We start from the raw sequence: 20,575 nt of genomic DNA, 5'->3' as shown, positions 1-20,575 counted from the left end.
CATTAATGAAAATACAGTGAGTTTCCCCTCAAGATGCAATCCACTAGTAATACTCAAGAACAGAAAGACCAGATTAGCTAGTTAGCTAGAAAGCAAACAAAAAACCCCTGAACCCATTGTAGAAGAAGATTCTCTGTACAGATGAAACAAATTTGTACCAGACTCATGGGAGGAGAAAACTATGGAGCAAAGTGTAATACAACTTCTGTCGAGCTGAGCAGATGAGTATAAAACACATAATGGCAAATAGGTTTAAATAAATAAATTAAAGCATAAGCCTGGTGTAAACTGGACTGTGTTATTCGAGTCGTCCTTTTTTTTTATTATTATTATTATTATTCGAGTTGTCCATGAAAGGAAAAGCAGCGCAGAAGTGACGTCACTCAGTCACAAGGCGCTAACGAGTTCACCGGAAGTTCACTAGCTGGCTAACTCTGTAGTGTTGTGTAACTACTTAATGGGATACAGAGCACATGGAACAGCTGTGTGATGAAGATATCCGGTGAAATGGAGTCTGTGGTGTTTGTAAATGTTTAGTGAGTTAAAGACAAGAGTTTGGAGCAAAATGCGGAGGATATATACATTTAAATAGTGTTTATTTTATCACCGGTGAGCGAGAGAAGAGCGAGAGCGAGAGATGGTGTCGGTGACTGTGGGCTAAAAGCCCCGGACATTAGAGCGCCCCGGACATTAGAGCTCGGTGTGGGCTAAAAGCCCCGGACATTAGAGCTCGGTGTGGGCTAAAAGCCCCGGACATTAGAGCTCGGTGTGGGCTAAAAGCCCCGGACTTTAGAGCTCGGTGTGGGCTAAAAGCCCCGGACATTAGAGCTCACGTTATGTTTTCCGTGCTGTCCTGCGGTAGATTGCTGGCCCGAGCGGTCATCAGCGGCCTTTCTCAGACAGACAGCCGCGATTACAGCCTCATATCGGCTAGCTTTGGGTATGGGAAAGATCTCCGAAAGGGTATTTTAAAGAAATGCATGTGCTACGGTGATGACGCCTGGTTTATTGCTCGACACAGATCCGCTGATGTTTTAGGTAAGTTAACGTTAACTCAGTCTGATGTTACATTAGCAACACAACATCAAGCTTCAGCTAACAGGGCAACAAAACCCAGATTACCGGGATAGTATTCGACAGCTAGGTCTGTATAACGGGTAATATTGTATTTATGTACCAAATAATAGTCATATTTTATTTATGTACCAGATGGATTCATAAAGCCCTTATGCGTGACTTGTTACCGTGGCGCTAATCTACGCTAACCAGCATTAGCTGAAGTCTCGATAGAATCACTGATACTTTATTGGCTATTAAGTGCGTCAGTTATTAAATAAATTAGTCTATATAAATAATGATCTATATATTATTCTCTCAGTGTGCTTTTAGACATCACAGTAAGATAAATACACAGACAACAGATCGGGTCAGAATTCACAGGATGACATGTTTATAAGTCTGCATCAGGGTGTTTCAGGTGGATTTGATGCACACAGAGCCGAAGAGACTGCTGTAGGGGAAAAAGAGGGGTTTTAGGGGTCAGCAATGATTTTCCGGCTTCATATGAGCTTTTTGACTATTCGTCGATATGTTGCAGTCTAGTTAACAAGACTTTTATTGTGCTACTGATGACCAACTCAATAAAGTCATCATAGAACTTTACCAGCAGCTGCTGTATTGTCAATGCATCCAGTTTTGAAGGCCAGCTTCACAGGTCACTTTATTAAGAACACCTATACTTCTGTTGATTTGTACTGTTATCAAGGATTAAAATCTTGAGGATTCTGTGCATAAAATTATTCAGTAACAGGCAAAGAGCTTATCATATTGTTTACATCAATCACGGGTTTGGGGTTTGGCTAAAAATGTAATTGCAATTATTTTGAGCGTGACGTGGTTATTGGAGCCAGGCAGGTTGTTTGTGAACAGCAGACTCTGAATGGCAAAACAAAAAAACCAGTGAGTAGTAGTTCTGCAGGCAGCATCCTACTAACCCACATGTGCTTAGTTGTGTCCTGTTTTCTGTAAGTTGTGTTGGATAAAATTGGTCAGACAAATGTAAAAGTGTCATCAGCAAATTTCATTTTAACACAAGGGTCCTTGCTTCAGTAGAATAGAAATATTTACGTAACTATTCCTTATGCAGTGTTGTACACCAATTAGCCATAACATTAAACCCACTGGCAGGTGATGAGAAGAACACTGATTACCTTGTTGCAATGGCACCTTGCATGGGGTGGGATATAACAGGCAAAATGTGAACAGTCAGTTCTAAAAGTTAATGTGTTGGAAGCAGAAAAAATGGTTGTGCGAATTTAAGAAGGGCTAAATTGTGATGGCTAGACAACTGTCAGAGGATGTACAAATTGCAGGCCTTGGTGGGTGTTCCAGTGTTTAGTGGTTAGTCCCTCATAAAAGTGGTCCAAAGAAGGACAAATAGTGGCATTTTCAACAGCATCAGGGGCTGCATTTGTGATGCATTTGAGGAGTGAATGCCAATGTGTCTGGTCCAATCACAAAGAAGAGCCATAGCCACAGCTTTCTGCAAATGGGGCTGCATAGCCTCAGACTCCTTGGTCCCAAAAGCACATACAAAGGACAGATGAGCATCACCACTGGACCATTGAGCAAAGTAATGTTTCCCGGTCCGACAAATCACTTTTTTTTTTCTTTTTTTCTTTTTTTTTTTACATTATGTGAATGGTTGTGTATGCGCACGTTACTTACTTTGGAAGACCTGGCAGCAGGAACGCACTATGGAAAAAGGCAAGCTCGCAGATGCAGTGTATGCTCTGGGCAGTCTTCTGCTTGGACAAAATGTGTACTGCCAGGAATGTTACTTTGACATGTTCTAACTACATAAACAGCGTTGCAGACCGAATACATAATTTTATGACAGCAGTATTGCTTAATGTACTGGCCTCTTTCAGCAGGATAATGCAACCTGACACACACCAGACATCGTACAGGAAGGGTTTGAGGAACATGTCAAAGAGTTCAAGGTATTGAACTAGTCTTCAATTTTCCTAGGATTTGATCTAAATAACTGCATTGGACAAACAAATACAATCCATGAAGACCCTGCCTTGCTATTTACAGAGTATAAAGAGTCTGATGATAATGTCTTCTTACCAGATACCACAGCACACCTTCAGAGGTCTTGAGGAGTCCATGCCTTGAAAGGCCAGAGCTATTTTGACTATTTAAGGGGGACCTACACATTATTAAACAGATGGATCAATGCTATGATTGATCTGTGTATATAAATATTTTGTAATGGGCAGGCACATTTAGGGCTAAATCCTGCAGGGTTTCAGCAGTTAGCAGTGATGTGACTGTACTCTAGCATCTTGCATGACAGAGTAGTTTTTATTCTTATCACTCCAAACTTTATCACTACAAAATTCTGTTTGTTTTCCAAGAGTGACCATTGTTTCTTCTGCAGTGCAGGACACAACCACCTGTCATAAGTGTTTCCTGATGAGTATCTAATTTGTCTACTGATGTTTTCTTTGTCTTGTAGGTGTAGCTGATGGAGTGGGTGGCTGGCGGGATTATGGAGTAGATCCTTCTCTGTTCTCTGGAACTCTCATGAGGACATGTGAGAGATTGGTCAAGGAGGGCCATTTTGTGCCTAGCAACCCTGTGGGAATCCTCACTACCAGTTATTACGAGCTCCTTCAGAACAAAGTACCTCTATTAGGTGAGTGTTAGGATTATGCCTACTGATTAATTTGCATAAATAAAATAAATTTGCCACTAGTCGTGTTAGATCATGTTTCTTTTAAGGTTGGTCTAGATTGCATGGTCCGGTTGTAGATATGAAAATTTAAAATGAATATTACATAATTTGCATTAAATATATAATTAGTAATTTTGTGTCAGTGTACAGACTGAGTTATTTTAAAAGTGACTCAATAAATTGAAGTGATGCACACAGGAATGTTTTTAGACATTTTGGTTGGCTTTATTTGCATTTTTTTGTTGCTTTATTTATTTGTTTGTTTGTTTTGCTGATGGGTTTTGTGTGCAAAAAGCAGACTACATTTCAGACAGTTCTAATTCACCCTTTCAGGTAGCAGCACAGCCTGTATAGTGATGCTGGACAGGCAAAGTCATCGGCTTCACACAGCAAACTTGGGAGATTCTGGCTTCCTGGTTGTGCGAGGGGGGGAGGTAGTGCACAGGTCTGATGAGCAACAACACTATTTCAACACACCGTTCCAGCTTTCAATCGCACCCCCAGAGGCAGAGGGCTCTGTTCTGAGTGACAGGTAAAAAGAAATCTTTTTGTTCTTCCTTTCTTTACAGGGTATAAGTATCATAAAACTAGAAATGTCAAGGTTATACTGGGGTTTAAATGGTGTGTAATCCTTTCTGGTAGCATAAGAGCAGCAATCTGCTTAAATAAGCAATTAATGCGGTTAAGCACTGATGTTTGATAATGAGGACTGGGGTGCTGTCAGCGTTCCAGTCCGTCCCAAAGATGTTCAGTGGGGTTGATGGCAGGGGTGGACCCAAATGCAGGACATGGGTATAAATTCAAATTAAAAGCCTTTAATGAAGGTAGGGAGTATTTAAGGTAGTGAAAGCCTGTCTAAAATGTCTTAGAACAGGCAGGAAAAAGCAAAATGTAACAAACAGGGTTTTTGCACTGAATAAGGAGCCATGCAATGTCTAATCACCAAAGGAATTGTAGTGAAATTAGATAGTTGGTTAGCTGCCAGTGAGCGAGTTGTCCAAAGCCAGATCATGCACGTGGTTGGACTAGAGGCCCAATAACAGTCAATCCAAATGTACTTGGTGAATTACTGACATTTTTTCTTTTCTATTTTGAGCATCTAAATGTGACTCCAATTTTACTAGTTAATTAGAAATCCTTGCTTCAACACTGAGTGAATGGAAAAGACTGAGCGCTCTGTATTCTTGAACAAAAAAACTTTGCCAGGCACGGCAACATACTCAACATTACATCTTAACCCCTAGGATGTAATGTTGATGCCATAATGTCCATAAGCTGTTTCAGGTGGTATTGCAATTCATTTAGCAAGTGCAAATATACTCAGTTATTACAACTTCATAGAATATAATATATACAACTTTTGTTGGTCAATGCATAGTATAAGAACAATAGTAAATGTTTTCATGGCAACAACTGTTTTCTAATGATTAACACCATCAGTTATCTTCAAAAGGCTTTTATGTAAGGTACGGTAAAGGTAATATATATGTTTCTTTCTCAGTCCTGAAGCTGCAGACAGCACATCATTCGATGTCCAGTTAGGAGACATCATCCTTACAGCCACAGATGGGCTCTTTGACAACATGCCAGACTACATGATCTTACGAGAGCTCAAAAAGCTCAAGGTACTGTCATGGAAATTTGATGATCACAACTGTGTAAAACCAATGTCTATCTAAGTAGTAATATGACATACTCTGTTTTAGAACACAAATTATGAGAGCATCCAGCAGACCGCAAAGAGCATTGCAGAACAGGCCCATGTTTTGGCCTATGATCCCAATTACATGTCACCTTTTGCACAGTTTGCTTGTGACAATGGACTGAATGTAAGAGGTAAGCAAGATTTTACCAAATTCCTGAAATCGAAACATCATGTAAGACACAAAAAGGGGAAAGAAGTCTCTTCCTAGGTGCAATTTATGTTGGGGATATCACCATTTTTGAAATGGTGTAATTTTGTGTAAATTATGTCTGATAATTAGCACACAACAGAAAAGTACACACAACAACTATAGTGATATTTTCATTTGGTTGACTTAGATTGTTGGTAGGCATTAGATTATTGTAGGCTAATGTGTGTTTACACTATAACATTGTCAACTACATTGTGCTTCTTTTTTTACATATCTGTGATGTTAGAGAGGTTGGACAATGAAACTGAAACACTTGGTATCACCACAGTAATTTTAGTACTTATGCATTATTTCTCTGCAGGAGGAAAGCCAGATGACATTACTGTCCTACTGTCTATCGTCGCTGAGTATACAGACTGATATGACTGCAGTGTTCCACATATCCCCTGGAGTAGCCATTGCTTCCTGCTGGCAGGAGGGGCTAAAAGATTTGCCAAGGACCAAATCCTGATCCTCTCCATTGGATTTTAGATTTTGCCTCGCTGGCTTTTACAGCTTCATATGGAAAATGATAAGCATTTAAGGTAAAAAAATGTATTTTGATTGGTGAGATCAAGCCATGGCATCGTACAGTGTTTTTATTATAGTTAATAAACATAGCATACAGTATAGCCAGGAAAATTCAACCTGATCCTAACCAGTGAAAGAATTAACATTGTTCCAGCAGAACAATGTGTTAGAATGGAGATGTTAATGAAAATTGCATTATTATGCCAGGACAGGTCTTTATGAATGTGGAGTCTTGAGACAGTCTTTTGACTCTAATATGTCATGATGTCAATGATGAACCAAAATGAATCACAATGAAATTGACAATTGTCAATCTGGAATTGTATTGCTAAGTTTTTAATAAACTCCTCTATAGCTCTAGTCAATCTGGTTGTAATCTGCACTGCATTGATGTATAACACCAAAATTCAGGAACCAGGAGTAAAGGAAGTCAATTTCAGTGTATTTATTGTTCTTTTATTTTTGTTTGTTTATTTGCTTGCTTGTTTTTCAATTTTTCCACTCCGTGTGGTTAATATGTATTACATTTTTTTTTTCAACTGCTTTCAGTCATTTCTCAGATCAGAATTGAAGTTTGCAGATCTCCAAGTGCATTTCTCAAAGCAACACGTACAAACTGCACAACATAGTGGATAACCGGAAAATACGCGTCACCTGCACAAAATGCTTTGTCTATCGTGCAAAAGCGTGTTTTTTCATCAATCATTGTGTCAGCGACAGCAGAATCCCATGTCTCATTTGCATTACTCTTGCAAACCATTGTGCATCAACCAGGTGTTAAAGTAATTTACATGGTATGAATAGATAATTTTTCTGATTGATTCCATCTAACCAATCAACATCGACCCACGTCATGGAAGAACCGAAACAAAAGATCAGACTGTATACACATTTTTACTGTACTGTCAATAGTGGTACTTGCATACAGAAAACAAAGGAAACTACACATAGGCTATTTACCAACAAATGGAAACCTGAAAAAGACAAAGTGGGAAAAACTAATACATGTACAACAGAAGGTAAAGGTGAAATTATGTGGCAGTTTTCCTATGCATCATGTCGGTCCTGTGTGTTGGGCCACAGATTCTCATTCACATCACAACATATATTTTCCCTTGCTATGCATGGTGGAAAGAATCTTCTTGAGTGCCTAATCCAGCCTCTGCATGCATCTGCTGAGATGTCCTCACATGCTGCATCCATGGCAGCCAGCAGTGTCATCAGCATATGTGGCTGATGATCATAAACCTTCCACCTCCAAGCCGAGAAAAACTCTTCAATTGGGTTCAGGAACAGGGAGTAGGGTGGAAGGAATTCAATCAGCAGATTGTATATTTTCAAAGATACCGTCGTCTTCAACAATAGCACTTTGTATCTCCCTTCACTCTTATGGCATTGTTAGACATAACCATGTTGCAAATAGCTTCCTCCTGCTGAGGTGTGAAAAGAGGCCCTCTGCCACCCCTGTGAGGTTGTCTTGTAGTCCTACATGACAAAATATATTGTAAATTATAGTAGTATTAGGATCACAGGATTTTGAATCATACAGTAAATAACTAAGAATACTATATGCATGGATAACCTAAGGTGTGTTACAATATATGTAACAGTAAGTCTATATTATACATTATAATGTAAGACTTTACAGTACATTACATACCTGTTCTCTCTATGAAATGATTGAATTATTGATGACACAGTTCTTCCAACATTTGTCTTCATCTTCCATTGTAAGGCCATGATTGATAACGTGATCCACCAGTGTGGCCCTGATTTCATCTGGAATCTCTGTGTATCTTTGGCATCTTATACCCCTTCCTCTGTTGTGTCTCTGTACTCTTCCACCACGCAGTCTTAATCCTCCTCTTCTTCCTTCAGCTTCCATTATCAGAAAGGGGAACACTTGTGTTGTGCACTGTATATATATATGTGACCCAGCCAAATCAGTCTTCATGAGTTGCACCTCTATTTCACACAACTGGTTGATCATTGGTTAATTTAGAGTTGCACATATTTCTCTTTGTTAACAAAGGTGAAGACTCACCTGAGAGCAATTTCTCAATTCTGGACATATTTCTTAACAAACATGTACTCACAATTTGTAGAAATCTGTACAGACATACAATTCTGAGAACATGTTCACTCATTTTGATAGTACAGACTTCCAACCTGAGAAAAAGACTAATTGGTTTGGTGGTTGTGACATTTCAGCTGAGAACCAGGAGAAGTTATTTTGCACAGCAGGACAAAAGCACAAAGATTGTCAAAAGCGGCTGACAGATGTACAGAACCATTTGCATGTTGTCCAAATGCAATTGCAATTTGATGAAAACAACAAGACATTGCTGATATGATGTGAAAAACTGACAACAGGATCTGACGGTGGAATAGAGTAGTTTTGAGAAATGCAGTTCTGTTGTGAGAAATGACTGAAAGCAGTTGAGAAAAACTGTAACAGTGCGAGACTGCAAGGTCTTATCATATGAGTGGGCAAAAGAACTTTTTATGCTCTGTTAACCACTATGAAAGTTCACATGCTTTTGTGTGTGTGGACTTCAATGACATACTGTATGTAAAAAGTAAATACAAACTTGCTGTATATCTGTGTATGCACTAAGAAACATACTCTTGTATATGAATGTAACTTATATTTTATAAATGTAGTGTGTTAAAATGTTTCCTTCTAAGCATTTTTGTAATTATATTTTTAAATATTCTTTGAGGTGTACACTGTTAATGCACAGGGTAAATGCTAGTGCCTATGAATGCATTAGGAAGCGGTGTGTCATATTAGCTAATAAAGATCTATTTTTCTAGCTGTGTGAGGTTTTGTCCATCTAAGACACTTGATTTCTCTAAGGTGAAGTCCACTGTTGTGCTGTGTATTTACATGTACTTGATGTCACTCTTATTGTTGTTGACCCTCATCTTCTGGTTATGGTCACCACAGTGGATCATCCGAGCCAAATGTCATGATTTGGCACAGGTTTTATGTTGGATGCCTTTCCTGACGCAACCCTCCCATTTTATCCAGGCTTGGAACTAGTACTGAGATAACTGTTTAGATTCTGCTTTCTTAGGACAAAATGTGACACTTGCTAATATCACACCTCCAATGCTGACTTTATTCATGTTTTCCATTTATAAGACTTTTTTCCAAGATAATATATAAACTATCTATACATATTTCCATAGAAATAAACTTTAAAAGTAGTAAACACACAATTACATATCACAAACTATCACTCTGCAAATCATTTTCAAAAACATATAAATGTAGTCTCCCCTGGCACCTCTACACATGTCCCTTGGTGTGTTTAAATCTAATTTACTCTTCCTTTTTGCCATCACTGTCTCTAGCATCATCCTCAGTGTCACTGGCGTACACCAAACTGGGTAGGTTGGATTTAATGGTTTCCTCCTGATCATTTGTTACAGCCCCAAAAAGCAGGGAACAGATCTAGAATATAAAAGTAAAACTACAAATTTATTATGCATGTACATTTCCTTGATGTCAAACTACCTCAGTTTTTCTGTCATGATCAAGGTATCACAGTTTATTTAAATTATGGCATTGCTACACTGTCATTATTTCTTGAATATAACACTTTTCAGACCTTAAAAGTGGCTGGTGTTACTGCTGTGGACAAAGCAGATCCAGAACTTATTTCATTCAAAGATCTGGATTTAGTGAAATCCTCTCCTCCCCCAACAAGTTGCATAAGCTTCGTCACATGGAAAGTTGGTCTGAAGAATGGACTTCCCTGGCTAGAAGCCACCTGCTCCCCAGCTGAATGGACTGGATGGTTGACTGTTACATTAGTAGCCTCTACAGTTGCTGGACCTTCAATTAGTGAAACACCCACTAAACTGTAAATAAGAATAAATAAAGATGTTTCTAAATAGAATTTTAAGTGTTATGCTTTATTATTGTATTAAAAATACACAAATTTACTCTTCTCACTCTTACTCTTCTTCTAATTATTCTCAGAATGAGTGTTGGAAAAATATCCTGGGACCTTCTGTTCCAGACATTGTTGTCAAGTAAAAAAAAAACATTTACTGTGATTAAAGTAGTAAAGAATTGTGTTTTCTGCAAAATGAATAAATAGTTGTTGTGGTATATATCGTTATTGTGGTATATATAAACACAGGGAGGGTGGGGGGGGGGGTTGCACTTTAGCACCAATCAGAGCAGCAGTAGCTACTCTCTACGTTCTTCAAATAGCATGGAGAGTAGAAATGGGTTCAGATCTCCTGCGCGCACACAAAAAATTTTTTGTGGTACGTAGTAATGTAAGAAGTGCAGACTTCGGTTTGTGTTGAACTTGTATGACCCCCAAAAACTCCAGTTTATGGTTAATGCTTCTTGTCCCAATTACCTGTACATATTTGTTGTGAAGGTGGTCTAATTTATGTCTCTACATTTAAACAAAAAGGATAGACCCTGCCATTGCTGTCTGTATATATCATCTCTGAATGTATGCACTCTGAACTAACTGCATGCACCTGGCTGCAAGACGGGGCAGAGACAAAAAGCAGAAAGGAGCAGCCAATCAGAGCTACTCTCTACCCTCTTTAAGCAGCAGAAAGAGTAGAAACGGGTGCAGCTTTCACACTAAGTTAGGTATTTCTAGTTTGTATGTTCTTTCCTGTTGTTTTGTGGTTATAGGAAGTGATTTTATATATGTGTGTGTGTGTGTATATATATATATATATATATATATATATATATATATATATATATATATATATATATATATATATATCTTCATTTGCTGTGGAGTTTCTGCTTGTTTGTGTCTCCCAAAGCCCACAAACCATACTGTTTCTTGCTATTTCAAGATAGTGAGAGAGGGTAGAAAAGTTAGGAATAGTCTCTGAACCAGCTAAGCCATAAGCATTTTCATACCAAAGCAGCTGTTCATATTTAAAACATAAGCATCTTTATGCGCATAATGTTTTAAACCTTTCTTCTAGCATCTTATTTAGATTATATTAGCCATTTTGTTTTTTTGATTTTTTTTATGTAATGATCATTTCATGCAAAAACACTAACTGACGCTCTGCTTTATCTGTTTAAAAAAGCAAACAGTTCATAAAAAACATTTCCTGGGTTATTTAAAAAGGCTTCTCTGCTGCTATTCATCAGTTTCCATCATGATTTATAAGAATTCCCTGATTTTTGCACAGACTAATATATTAGAAAAATATTTGTAAATTACTAGAAATTAATTATATGTATGTATGCATGTATGTATGTACAGGTATGTATGTATGTATGTATGTATGTATGTATACATGTATGTATGTACGTATGGTATGTATGATTTACCTAATTAAAAACATTAATACATAGGCACATAGATAAATAGATGAATACACATGGCCTAAAGTGATGCCAAAGACATGGTTCTGGAGAGAGAAGTATAGTAAACCCCTCACCCTCCTAGATGCAGGGAGAGTTTAATTGGTACCCACAGGGTGGAAATGCAGCTCTTTGAGCTGTTGACAAGTTCTTCCTGTGTTTTTTCCCTTGTCTTTTTGTTAGCTGTTGCACTTTTCCATACTCCACCTCTTCTGTGTACTAGATAAAATAGCTTCTTTTTCTTCTGTTCCAGTGTTAGCTAGAAATAAGTTGTCTTTGGCATGGTGTTGGAGGCAAGGGCCACTTAGGTTAAGAGTATAAATCACCCAGCTCTACTTTGTCCCTCCATTAGTTTGTCTACTCAGGAGAGAGAATAGCTGTGAAACAACTGTGATCAGAGACTGGTGGACTCTTCTATGAAGCCATACTTCTATGAAGCCATTCCTTAGAGTTTTCTCAAGTGCTTTCTTAGAATGCTCCTCCTTGTTGTAGGGTAGGACCAGGGAGTGTTTCAGGTTGACAGAGAAAAACAGTGTCAAAAACTCATGAACTTCATCACATCACCCAAAGTTGCAGGGAGAGTTTACTGTGGCTCAGTGAACACAGGGTGGTATATGCTTTGTGTCTTACCATAGTGCTTTTTCCCTCCTCACTCTATTACATCTATTTTCAATATGCCTTTTTCTGTATATGTGTATATTGCTCAAGGCAAATTAACATGTGATTAATCAGATCCGAGCATCTTCTGCAGTAAGTAACAAGTCAGTTATGATGCCTTTCTATAATAGCATTAACTTTTAAAGCAATTTGTGCTATATATATTTTGTGGCAACATACAGACATGCCCATTAATGAGTACTGGGTGACTGTAACACCTGTTGTTCGTTTACCAGTTGGAAAATAGAGTCAAGGGGGTGGGCAAGAAACTCCTTACCTTCCTCTAGATGCAGGGGGAGTTTAATTGAGGCCCAGTGCACAGGGTGGGAAAGCAGATTTGTTAAGGGGTTGTTAAGGTTGTTAAGAGCTGCTGTTAAGTTGAGCTCTTTCTGTTGTTTTTTTTTCTTGTTGTCTTATTGTTAGCTGTTGCACCTTTCCATATTACACCTCTTCTGTGTACTAAAAAAAATAGCACCCAGACATACCATGTTAATGTGCTAAAAAAGGGGATTGAGCTTGCATCTATAACATATGCATGCTACCTCCCCCACAGATCACTTACATAAGAGGGAAAAATTGAGAGGGTTGAAATATTAGGAATAGTGTCATACCAAAACAGCTGTTTATATTTAAAGCATTATGCGCATAATTTGTTTCAGACCTCTTACAGCATCTCATTTAGATTATATTAGCCATTTAGTTCTTTTTTCTTTATGTAATGATCATTTCATGATCAAGTTCTGCTTTATGTTTTAAAAAACAGTTAAAATAGGTTGTAAAACAGAAAATGAAATAGAGCTTCATTTGTCAGTGCAAAATAATATACTCAAGTAGGAGAAATGTGAAGAAATATCATGAAAAAAATTCTTAACCAGGAAATAAAATGCTTATTCCTGTTAAGAACTACTGATTTAATTTTAACTACAGATTTAATACATTAACAGTTTATTAGAAATATTAAAAGGAGACCATAATTCCTCTGGGGGATGTCCTGGGAGCATTTTGGCCTGACAGCAGAGTCACCAGGAGAAGTGGGCAGGGTGATTAATGAGTCTCCAATCACAGCAGTGGCAGGAACTCCGCACCCTCTACTAGATGCAAGGAAAGTTTTATGGGGCCCAGTGCATACAGGGTGGTGAAGGAGATTTTGTGATTTGTTTATTTATTTATTTATTTTTAAATAAAAGAGCACCATCTATACAATGGTGTTTGCCCGTTCTTGATTTATTTCTTTGCACATGTGTCACACTTTAATGTTTCAGATCAAACAAATTTAAATATTAATCAAAGATAACACAAACACAGCATGTATTTTTTAAATGATCCTTATTATTAAGGAAGAACAAAATCCAAACCAACATGGCCCTGTGTGAAAAAGTTTGGCTGAAGACATGCTTGGCCAGTCTAACACCTTTACCCAGAGCTTTAGACAGTGGTAGTCTTGGAGGTGTGTTTTGGGGACGTGATCATGTTAGAACACTGCCCTGCAGCCCAGTCTCTGAAGGGAGGGGATCATGGCCTACTTCTGTAGCTCACAGTACATGTTGCCATTCATGGTTCCCTCAATGAACTGTAGCTCCCCAGTGCAGGCAGCACTCATGCAGCCCAAGACCATGACACTCCCACCACCATGCTTGACTGTAGGCAAGACACACTTGTCTTTGTACTTCTCACCTGGTTGCCTCCACACACACGCTTGACCCCATCTGAACCAAATAAGTTTATCTTGGTCTCATCCTTAGTCTGCTTGTCTTCAGTAATCTGTTTGCAGGCTTTCTTGTGCATCATATTTAGAAGAGGCTTCCTTATTTGGACGACGGCCATGCAGACCAATTTGATGCAGAGTGCTCCGTATGATCTGAGCACTGACATGCTGACCCCCCAGCCCATCAACCTCTACAGAAATGCTGGCAGCATTCATATGTCTATTTCCCAAACACAACCTCTGGATATGACACTGACCACGTGCACTCAACTTCTGTGGTCGACCATGGTCGAGGCCTGTTCTGAGTGGAACCTCTCATGTTAAACCGCTGTATGGTCTTGTCTACCGTGCTGCAGCTCAGTTTCAGGGTCTTGGCAATCTTTTTATAGCCGACACCATCTTTATGTAGAGAACATTTCTTTTTTCAGATCCTCGGAGAGTTCTTTGCTATGAGGTGCCATGTTGAACTTCCAGTGACCAGTATGAGCGAGTGAGAGCGATAACACCAAATTTAACACACCTGCTCCCATTCACACCTGAGACCTTGTAACACTAACAAGTTACATGACACCGGGGAGAGAAAATGGCTAATTGGGCCCAATTTAGACATTTTCACTTAGGGGTGTACTCACTTTTGTGGCCAGCGGTTTAGACATTAATGGCTGTGTGTTATTTTGAGGATTAAAGTGTAATTTGTCACATGAAAAGATATCAAATATTTACAAAAATGTGAGGGGTGCACTCACTTCTGTGAGATACTGTATAACCCACCCTTTGACAGATGCTACTTTAACAAGATAACCAATTTTAGACACATTACCTGTCAGTAGTTTAATGTTACAACTGAACAACACCACATCATACACCATTATAGCCACATGAACCTAAGCATAGTGATAATATTATAGCTTAATCATTTAATAACACATATGAATATACACAGGTATGTCACAGGTGCAAACTGAAAAATTTAGTATGGTATTTGCACAAGATATTAAGTTGTGGACTCAGTAGGTGACCACAATATAACTTTTAGTTTGTGGCCTCAAAATATTCGATTGTGTCCTTAGTATTTTATCTCCTAACAACATACCTTATTAAAATTTACCATCAGGAAACACCAGCAGCATTGTCCTTTTTTTACAAACAAGAGATTTTATATACTATCTCTAGATGTGTCTGACATCTTAAATTCTTCAAGTGGAAGATATTTTGTCACCTGTGTGCTGCAACTTCCTGGGCAACAGACACCTGGGATGGATTCTCATTGCCTGGATCCACTAGTGTAGCCAATACTACTACAGCCTCCAGCAACATATCCTCCAAACTGAACGACACAGGACTAAAAGAGAGTATTCCGTATTAATCACTGTCTACCAAACATTTTGAAGACTTAAGTAAATGCATCCTTACTTTCCAGATGAACCAAAGTGGACAGACACTTGTAGGCCGTGAGACTCTGCAAATGTCAGCAAGCCCTAAAAATAAACAAGTGCATGATATTTAACTAGCTGCGTCTTGTGTACAGCAACCACATTCATAATAAAGGTCTAGGACATTGTGAAATAACATTGCCATCCATCAAATCAGCAATCTACAATATACAGTATATCTTTTTAGAACAGACTGACCTGATACAGGTCTGTATGACCCCCTCCTCACTCTATTCAAATGCATTACTTACTTGGAGTCTGCCATGGACACTGTGTTCCATCCAACTCTGTAACTCACTGTGACAGTTTAGTGGCCTAGCAATGCAGCTGAGTCCAGACATCTGTCTTTCTGTATCAGCCACTTGACATACACACTATTCTATAAAGATACTATCCAGGACATCCAGTCCAGACACATGTAACAGATTACTCCAAACTAGTAAAATCTGAGTCAGGGGTTATATGTGTAAGGGCAGAGCTAAGCATTAGTCTAACAATTGCAGGTCTAAGGCAATTCTGTTCTAATATAAAACTAAATAAAACAAAAATCAATATTTAACCTCAAATTTATTCTCTCAAGTGACTGTCAAAAATATTTTTTTGTTCATACCCTCAGTTCTTTGAGACATAAGGTTATATCTGAGTCCACTTTGAGATGGAAGTAGTCAAACTCATCAGGATGTAGAAACATCTCTGTATACATGATGCGATCTGTGTGCAAACCATTGACATTTTAAAAAGTAGAAAATTCTTTTGTTTCATTCTGTTTTTAATGCAGTAGTTCATATAATCATAAAATCACTGAAATACATTCCTGACCATTGTCCTCATCAAAATAATTCTTCAGTATCATTCTTGTGGGTGAAATGGATAGTGTTATTTCCTCTTGTGAGACAGGGAAGTGCACCATGATGTCACTGAGAAGTCTGAGAAAATATCGAAATCTCTCATGTTTGAGTGAAACATATCTAAAGATCCCTCAATGACCAATTAGTTTAATACCTCTGAAAATATGAGCGAAATAGGAGAAATTTGATTTAAGTACATACCATATATAAAACAGAATATATCAAAGAATATAATTTTTAAACAAAACTGTATCACAATTATTGGCACCCCAAAGGTTCTTATGAAACAAAATACTATTAAAAGCTATGTGTGGTGAGCATCATACACATATCCATTTATATTCACTGAACAATTTATTATTATATATTTTCTAGAAAGCCAATTGTGTATCAGCAGTGGAATGCCATAAACTGTCCCATACGGTGCATCACACTTGGCTCCACTTCTCTCAGCCAAGAATTGAAAGCTAAGAATGCAGCAGGTTCACAAAATATGGACAGTTGCAACCCACAAAGCACTGTTGTAACATTTTTAATAGAGATTTTTAATCTCCTACAATAAATTTACAAGCATCCTGGACCTGGCTTTCATTATCATTATAAATACTTTACAAATGTCTCTGGCATATTTGATTCACTAAGATGTGCTGAATGACAAGTAACAATTATTTGTAGGTAAATACTGTATACATAACAGTTATAAGCCTACTTTGGATGTGCCTTTAGAATGTTGGGACACAAGTGAGCTGGAAAAACTGCTTGCAGTGCTTCACATTCTTGGTACCCCAAGTTGTGCGTCTTGGTTATTCCTATAATTTTTTAACACAAGGTAATGCATTTATATATGAAAAAACACACAACTAAAAATCATATATGAGATATGTGAGCATAATGTATCAGATAAATAATCATGGTGAGAGAGATGAATGTCAGTGCTTATAAGCTAGTGCACACTGCCCCCTAGTGCTACAGATAAAAATCTAAATTTCATCTGTACATTCCCAACTGTACAATCAACTTACCATTCCTGCACTTAAACTGGAATACCACCCTGTGGTCGAAGATGTTGATAGTTATCTCACATCTGTACACACTGCGCTCTAATGTAGAGATGCTGCGAAAGAGGGGCAGCACCGACTATAAAACACATACAATTTAAGTTAAGATAAGATAAGATAAGATAAGATAAGATGATGTAAGATATACATTTATTCGTCTCACAATGAGGAAATTTCACTGTCAGTACAAATAAGATCCATACCCTGAATATTCTTACAGGAACTGAATGTTAAAATAGAGGCTATTATGATTTCCCTGACTTGGACTAAATTTTTATAATGCAGACTACTAACTTGTAGAAAAGTTGTAGCAGTATTATCAGGGGCAACTAGGTCATTTGCCCGGGACGGACAAGAGGATATAAGTTTTTTATTCATAGTATCTTATTATTCACAGCAGTCAGGTTAAACACGATGTTAATATATTTAAGTGTGTGTGCGTGTGTGTGCGTGTGTGTGTGTGTGTGTGTTCTTCTTTAATCTTTTCAACTTGTTCAACAACCTGACTGTTTCAAATGATAAATCTTAAAGGAAAAGATACCTGTGACACAATATATAGCAACTTGACTACTTGACTACTTTTGTCTAGAAATGTAACTTTTACCCTATGTTCATTAACTGAAGATGAAAAGGAAGAAGGGATGCCAAATTAATGGGAATGTACAAATCAATATGAATGAATGAACTATCTGACATGCAGTGCCACAGTGAAAACAAACCCTTCAATGTATTGCCCTTATGTCACATGATCTCTTTTATAATAATAATAAAACAAAAACATTCAGCAGGGAAGAGCTTTTTTTTTTCTTTAAAAATCAATGCTAGCTTTGTAAATTCAATCTACCTTTAAAAGCAATCAACACAATTTAATTGCATTTAAACTGTGCAATTCTGTTTAAGATAGAAACGCAATCACAGCAGTGAAAAGAAAATGTAATGTAGTCCATATTATGTATTAATACAATGCAAATAATTGCACATCATTGTGAACTGGGTTGTGAACATAGTTAATTGGGCCTCTAGGCAAAGATAAACATGGGACTTGGCAATCACTTTGGCACTTCATTTCTCTAGTGAACTATCTAATGAACTGATGATCTGTCCATTTGCGTAAAATGTACAATTCTACTGAAATACTTAAAAAATTGTGCACAGTTAGAACTTTTTCATACCTTTAAGGATACTTTGCATTTTGCAGACTTATATTCCTGTCGCTGGTCTGAACCTGAGGTATAATTCCGGAAGAACATGCGAGAGAAGAGGAAACATGCATAGGCCGAATGGGTCTGGTTTACTGTCCTCACAGCCAGCTTTAAAGTGTGAAACAGGAGAAAAAAGCTTATATTTGTTGTAATGACTTTTTTTTTTTTTTGGAGATATTATATTATATTATATTATATTATATAGGTTATTCAGCTATGGCGATTCTACCTAAAAAAAAAGGCAGGTAGCAGACTGATTTATATGTTTCACATAACTGGATGTTTGCATAAAATGAAGACTAAACGATTGTGAGTCTCCACATAAATTCATAAATTCTAAAGGGTACTTTGGGTGCTCTTAAATTCTATGTGACTCTACTGCAAGCCCACAGCAAAAGAGGGCAGAAGACTCCTTCCAAAACCCCTTGAAATTATGAGTGATTATCAGTCAAAGTGGATAGAAAACAATGGATAAAACAAGAGAAACAGATTTCAAATAAAAGGCTCTTAATGTGCCTATATTAATTTAAGTGATTAAACACAGTATGGTATGAGAAGTATTAAAATTAATTATCAATAACATTAGCTCCATGACAAGCTGTTTGTAAGGGCTGCAAAAATGAAGTCTTAACTGAAATCATATATTGTCAAGATTAGAGGTTAATTAGCATTAATAATTAATAATTCTATTTATAGAATATTAAATAAGATAATTCTTGTAAATAAAATAACATGATTAGAGTTTATGGGGACTCTGAGTAGAGAATCACCCACAAGATGCAGTATGTGTGATTTTCTGAATACTTTCAAGTTACAAAATATTTTAAACCAAAATATGGTTTTCTAAGCCAGAAGGTTAAAAGTTACCAGCTAGAGAATATTTTAACATAATTTTGATCTCAAATTTACATCCACAGAAAAAAACATGTCAAGACTTGAAGTGAGTAGTCTACAGTACATACAGATACGTAAAAATATACCAGTATAAAGAAGCTTATCTACAAAGCTTTTTTTTCAAGCGAGACTTCACCAAACATTAAATTTAAGTGTACCAGTAATCAGTGTTTTGTTACAAAGAACAATTTAAATGACAAAAGTTATTGAGTTTAAATAAAACTACATAGTGTATGTCTATGATCTTAATATCTAACTATCATTAATCAGATATTTTTTAGATTTTATATTTAGTTTTGCTTATTTTTAAGAACAGTGCTACTAATTCTAGCTAAGTGAGCAATGAATTTTTTGTAAACTCTCCTGTATTGTTTGCGCTTCATTTAAACTGTGTAGTGAACTTATTTCTGTGTTGTTTTATGTAGCTTTATTTCTTTATGTAGCATCGTGGTCCTCGAGGAACGCTGTTTCATTTCACTGTGTGACTGCACCAGCTATATATGATTGAAATGACAATGAAAAGTTGACTGTAATAATGGTGAACTGCATGAGCCAAGATGTGGTAGGCATTAGGTATATTACCCCTTTCTCCAGTGGGTCCAACCAAATATCATCACCGATACGTGACAGAGCATGAACTGCCTTTCCAAAAACTGAGGGGAAAAATACAAACAAAAAAGCAGAGAGACTTAGAACATAATAACTGGCAAAATCTCACCTGAGAGAGAGAGAGAGAGAGAGAGAGAGAGAGAGAGAGAGAGAGAGAGAGAGAGAGAGACTTACCTTTCACACCATTTCCTTCAATTACACACTTCATTTTTTCAGTAACGTCAATATTCATCAACACTGTGGTCAATAGTAGCTACACAATTAGATAATTAGTCAGCTTACTACTTAGACTTGCACTACACTAGTTGATAATGTTAAATGAATTTAAATTACTTAAAAATCTATGAAGAGATTTATTCCCACGTATTTACTTGAGCCAAACGACTGACAGCAAACCTGCTAAAAAAAAAACCCCAGAGGCGCTCGTGAGCGCTGCACGTGCGGCGCGTTCAGAGCGCCACCTGCAGGACTATTGTGACTCTGTTCATCTCTCACATCCGAGCTAAAGTTGGCTTTTTAATTATTATTATCTATTATCCGTTCCACTTTAAAAGGAAAAAGACTTACGACCTTGCTCCTCTAGATGGCGCCATGAAACGTAATAAAATTACACTTAAAATTCTGTTTACACTG

General features: G+C 37.4%; 2 protein-coding genes across 5 annotated transcripts; one reads left to right on the top strand and one right to left on the bottom strand.

The window, feature by feature from the left end:
* Positions 1-411: 411 nt before the first annotated feature.
* Positions 412-8,984, top strand: pptc7a (protein phosphatase targeting COQ7 a). Of its 2 annotated transcripts, XR_003443838.2 has the most exons (7): positions 412-1,038; positions 3,524-3,703; positions 4,076-4,274; positions 5,244-5,367; positions 5,449-5,578; positions 5,960-6,182; positions 6,718-8,984. XR_003443838.2 is itself a non-coding variant. In XM_027166846.2 (6 exons), exons 1-6 carry the CDS (start codon positions 837-839, stop codon positions 6,016-6,018), a joined length of 894 nt encoding a protein of 297 aa, XP_027022647.1. In that variant the 5' UTR covers positions 412-836; the 3' UTR covers positions 6,019-8,984. The 2 variants fall into 2 exon arrangements, 1 of the variants encoding a protein (XP_027022647.1); XM_027166846.2 differs by having other exon boundaries at positions 5,960-8,984.
* Positions 6,623-20,505, bottom strand: rad9b (RAD9 checkpoint clamp component B). Of its 3 annotated transcripts, XR_007144790.1 has the most exons (12): positions 20,117-20,505; positions 19,916-19,986; positions 18,410-18,547; positions 17,202-17,316; positions 16,889-16,988; positions 16,151-16,257; positions 15,942-16,042; positions 15,312-15,376; positions 15,118-15,240; positions 9,786-10,038; positions 7,829-9,628; positions 6,623-7,653 (listed from the first exon to the last, which is right to left on the bottom strand). XR_007144790.1 is itself a non-coding variant. In XM_027166844.2 (11 exons), the coding sequence occupies exons 1-11, from the start codon at positions 20,172-20,174 to the stop codon at positions 9,497-9,499; spliced, it is 1,263 nt and encodes a 420-aa protein (XP_027022645.1). In that variant the 5' UTR covers positions 20,175-20,505; the 3' UTR covers positions 6,623-9,496. The 3 variants fall into 3 exon arrangements, 2 of the variants coding, with proteins under 2 accessions (XP_027022645.1, XP_027022646.1); XM_027166844.2 differs by having other exon boundaries at positions 6,623-9,628; XM_027166845.2 differs by lacking the exon at positions 18,410-18,547 and having other exon boundaries at positions 6,623-9,628.
* Positions 20,506-20,575: the final 70 nt, after the last annotated feature.

This window comes from Tachysurus fulvidraco, chromosome 14 (assembly GCF_022655615.1).
Source record: "Tachysurus fulvidraco isolate hzauxx_2018 chromosome 14, HZAU_PFXX_2.0, whole genome shotgun sequence".
Classification (NCBI taxonomy): domain Eukaryota; kingdom Metazoa; phylum Chordata; class Actinopteri; order Siluriformes; family Bagridae; genus Tachysurus; species Tachysurus fulvidraco.
Note: the sequence above shows the minus strand (reverse complement) of the source record. Positions and strands in the feature narration are given on the sequence as shown.

Excerpts from the sequence above, each read along its gene's own strand:
- pptc7a (XM_027166846.2), top strand. The coding sequence starts at position 837 with ATGTTTTCCGTGCTGTCCTGCGGTAGATTGCTGGCCCGAGCGGTCATC. Across the intron at positions 3,704-4,075 it reads GAACAAAGTACCTCTATTAG|GTAGCAGCACAGCCTGTATA; the intron begins GTGAGTGTTAGG and ends TCACCCTTTCAG. Across the intron at positions 5,368-5,448 it reads GAGAGCTCAAAAAGCTCAAG|AACACAAATTATGAGAGCAT; the intron begins GTACTGTCATGG and ends ACTCTGTTTTAG.
- rad9b (XM_027166844.2), bottom strand. The coding sequence starts at position 20,174 with ATGAATATTGACGTTACTGAAAAAATGAAGTGTGTAATTGAAGGAAAT. Across the intron at positions 18,548-19,915 it reads TGGACCCACTGGAGAAAGGG|CTGGCTGTGAGGACAGTAAA; the intron begins GTAATATACCTA and ends CACACTTTAAAG. Across the intron at positions 9,629-9,785 it reads TAACACCAGCCACTTTTAAG|ATCTGTTCCCTGCTTTTTGG; the intron begins GTCTGAAAAGTG and ends TTTATATTCTAG.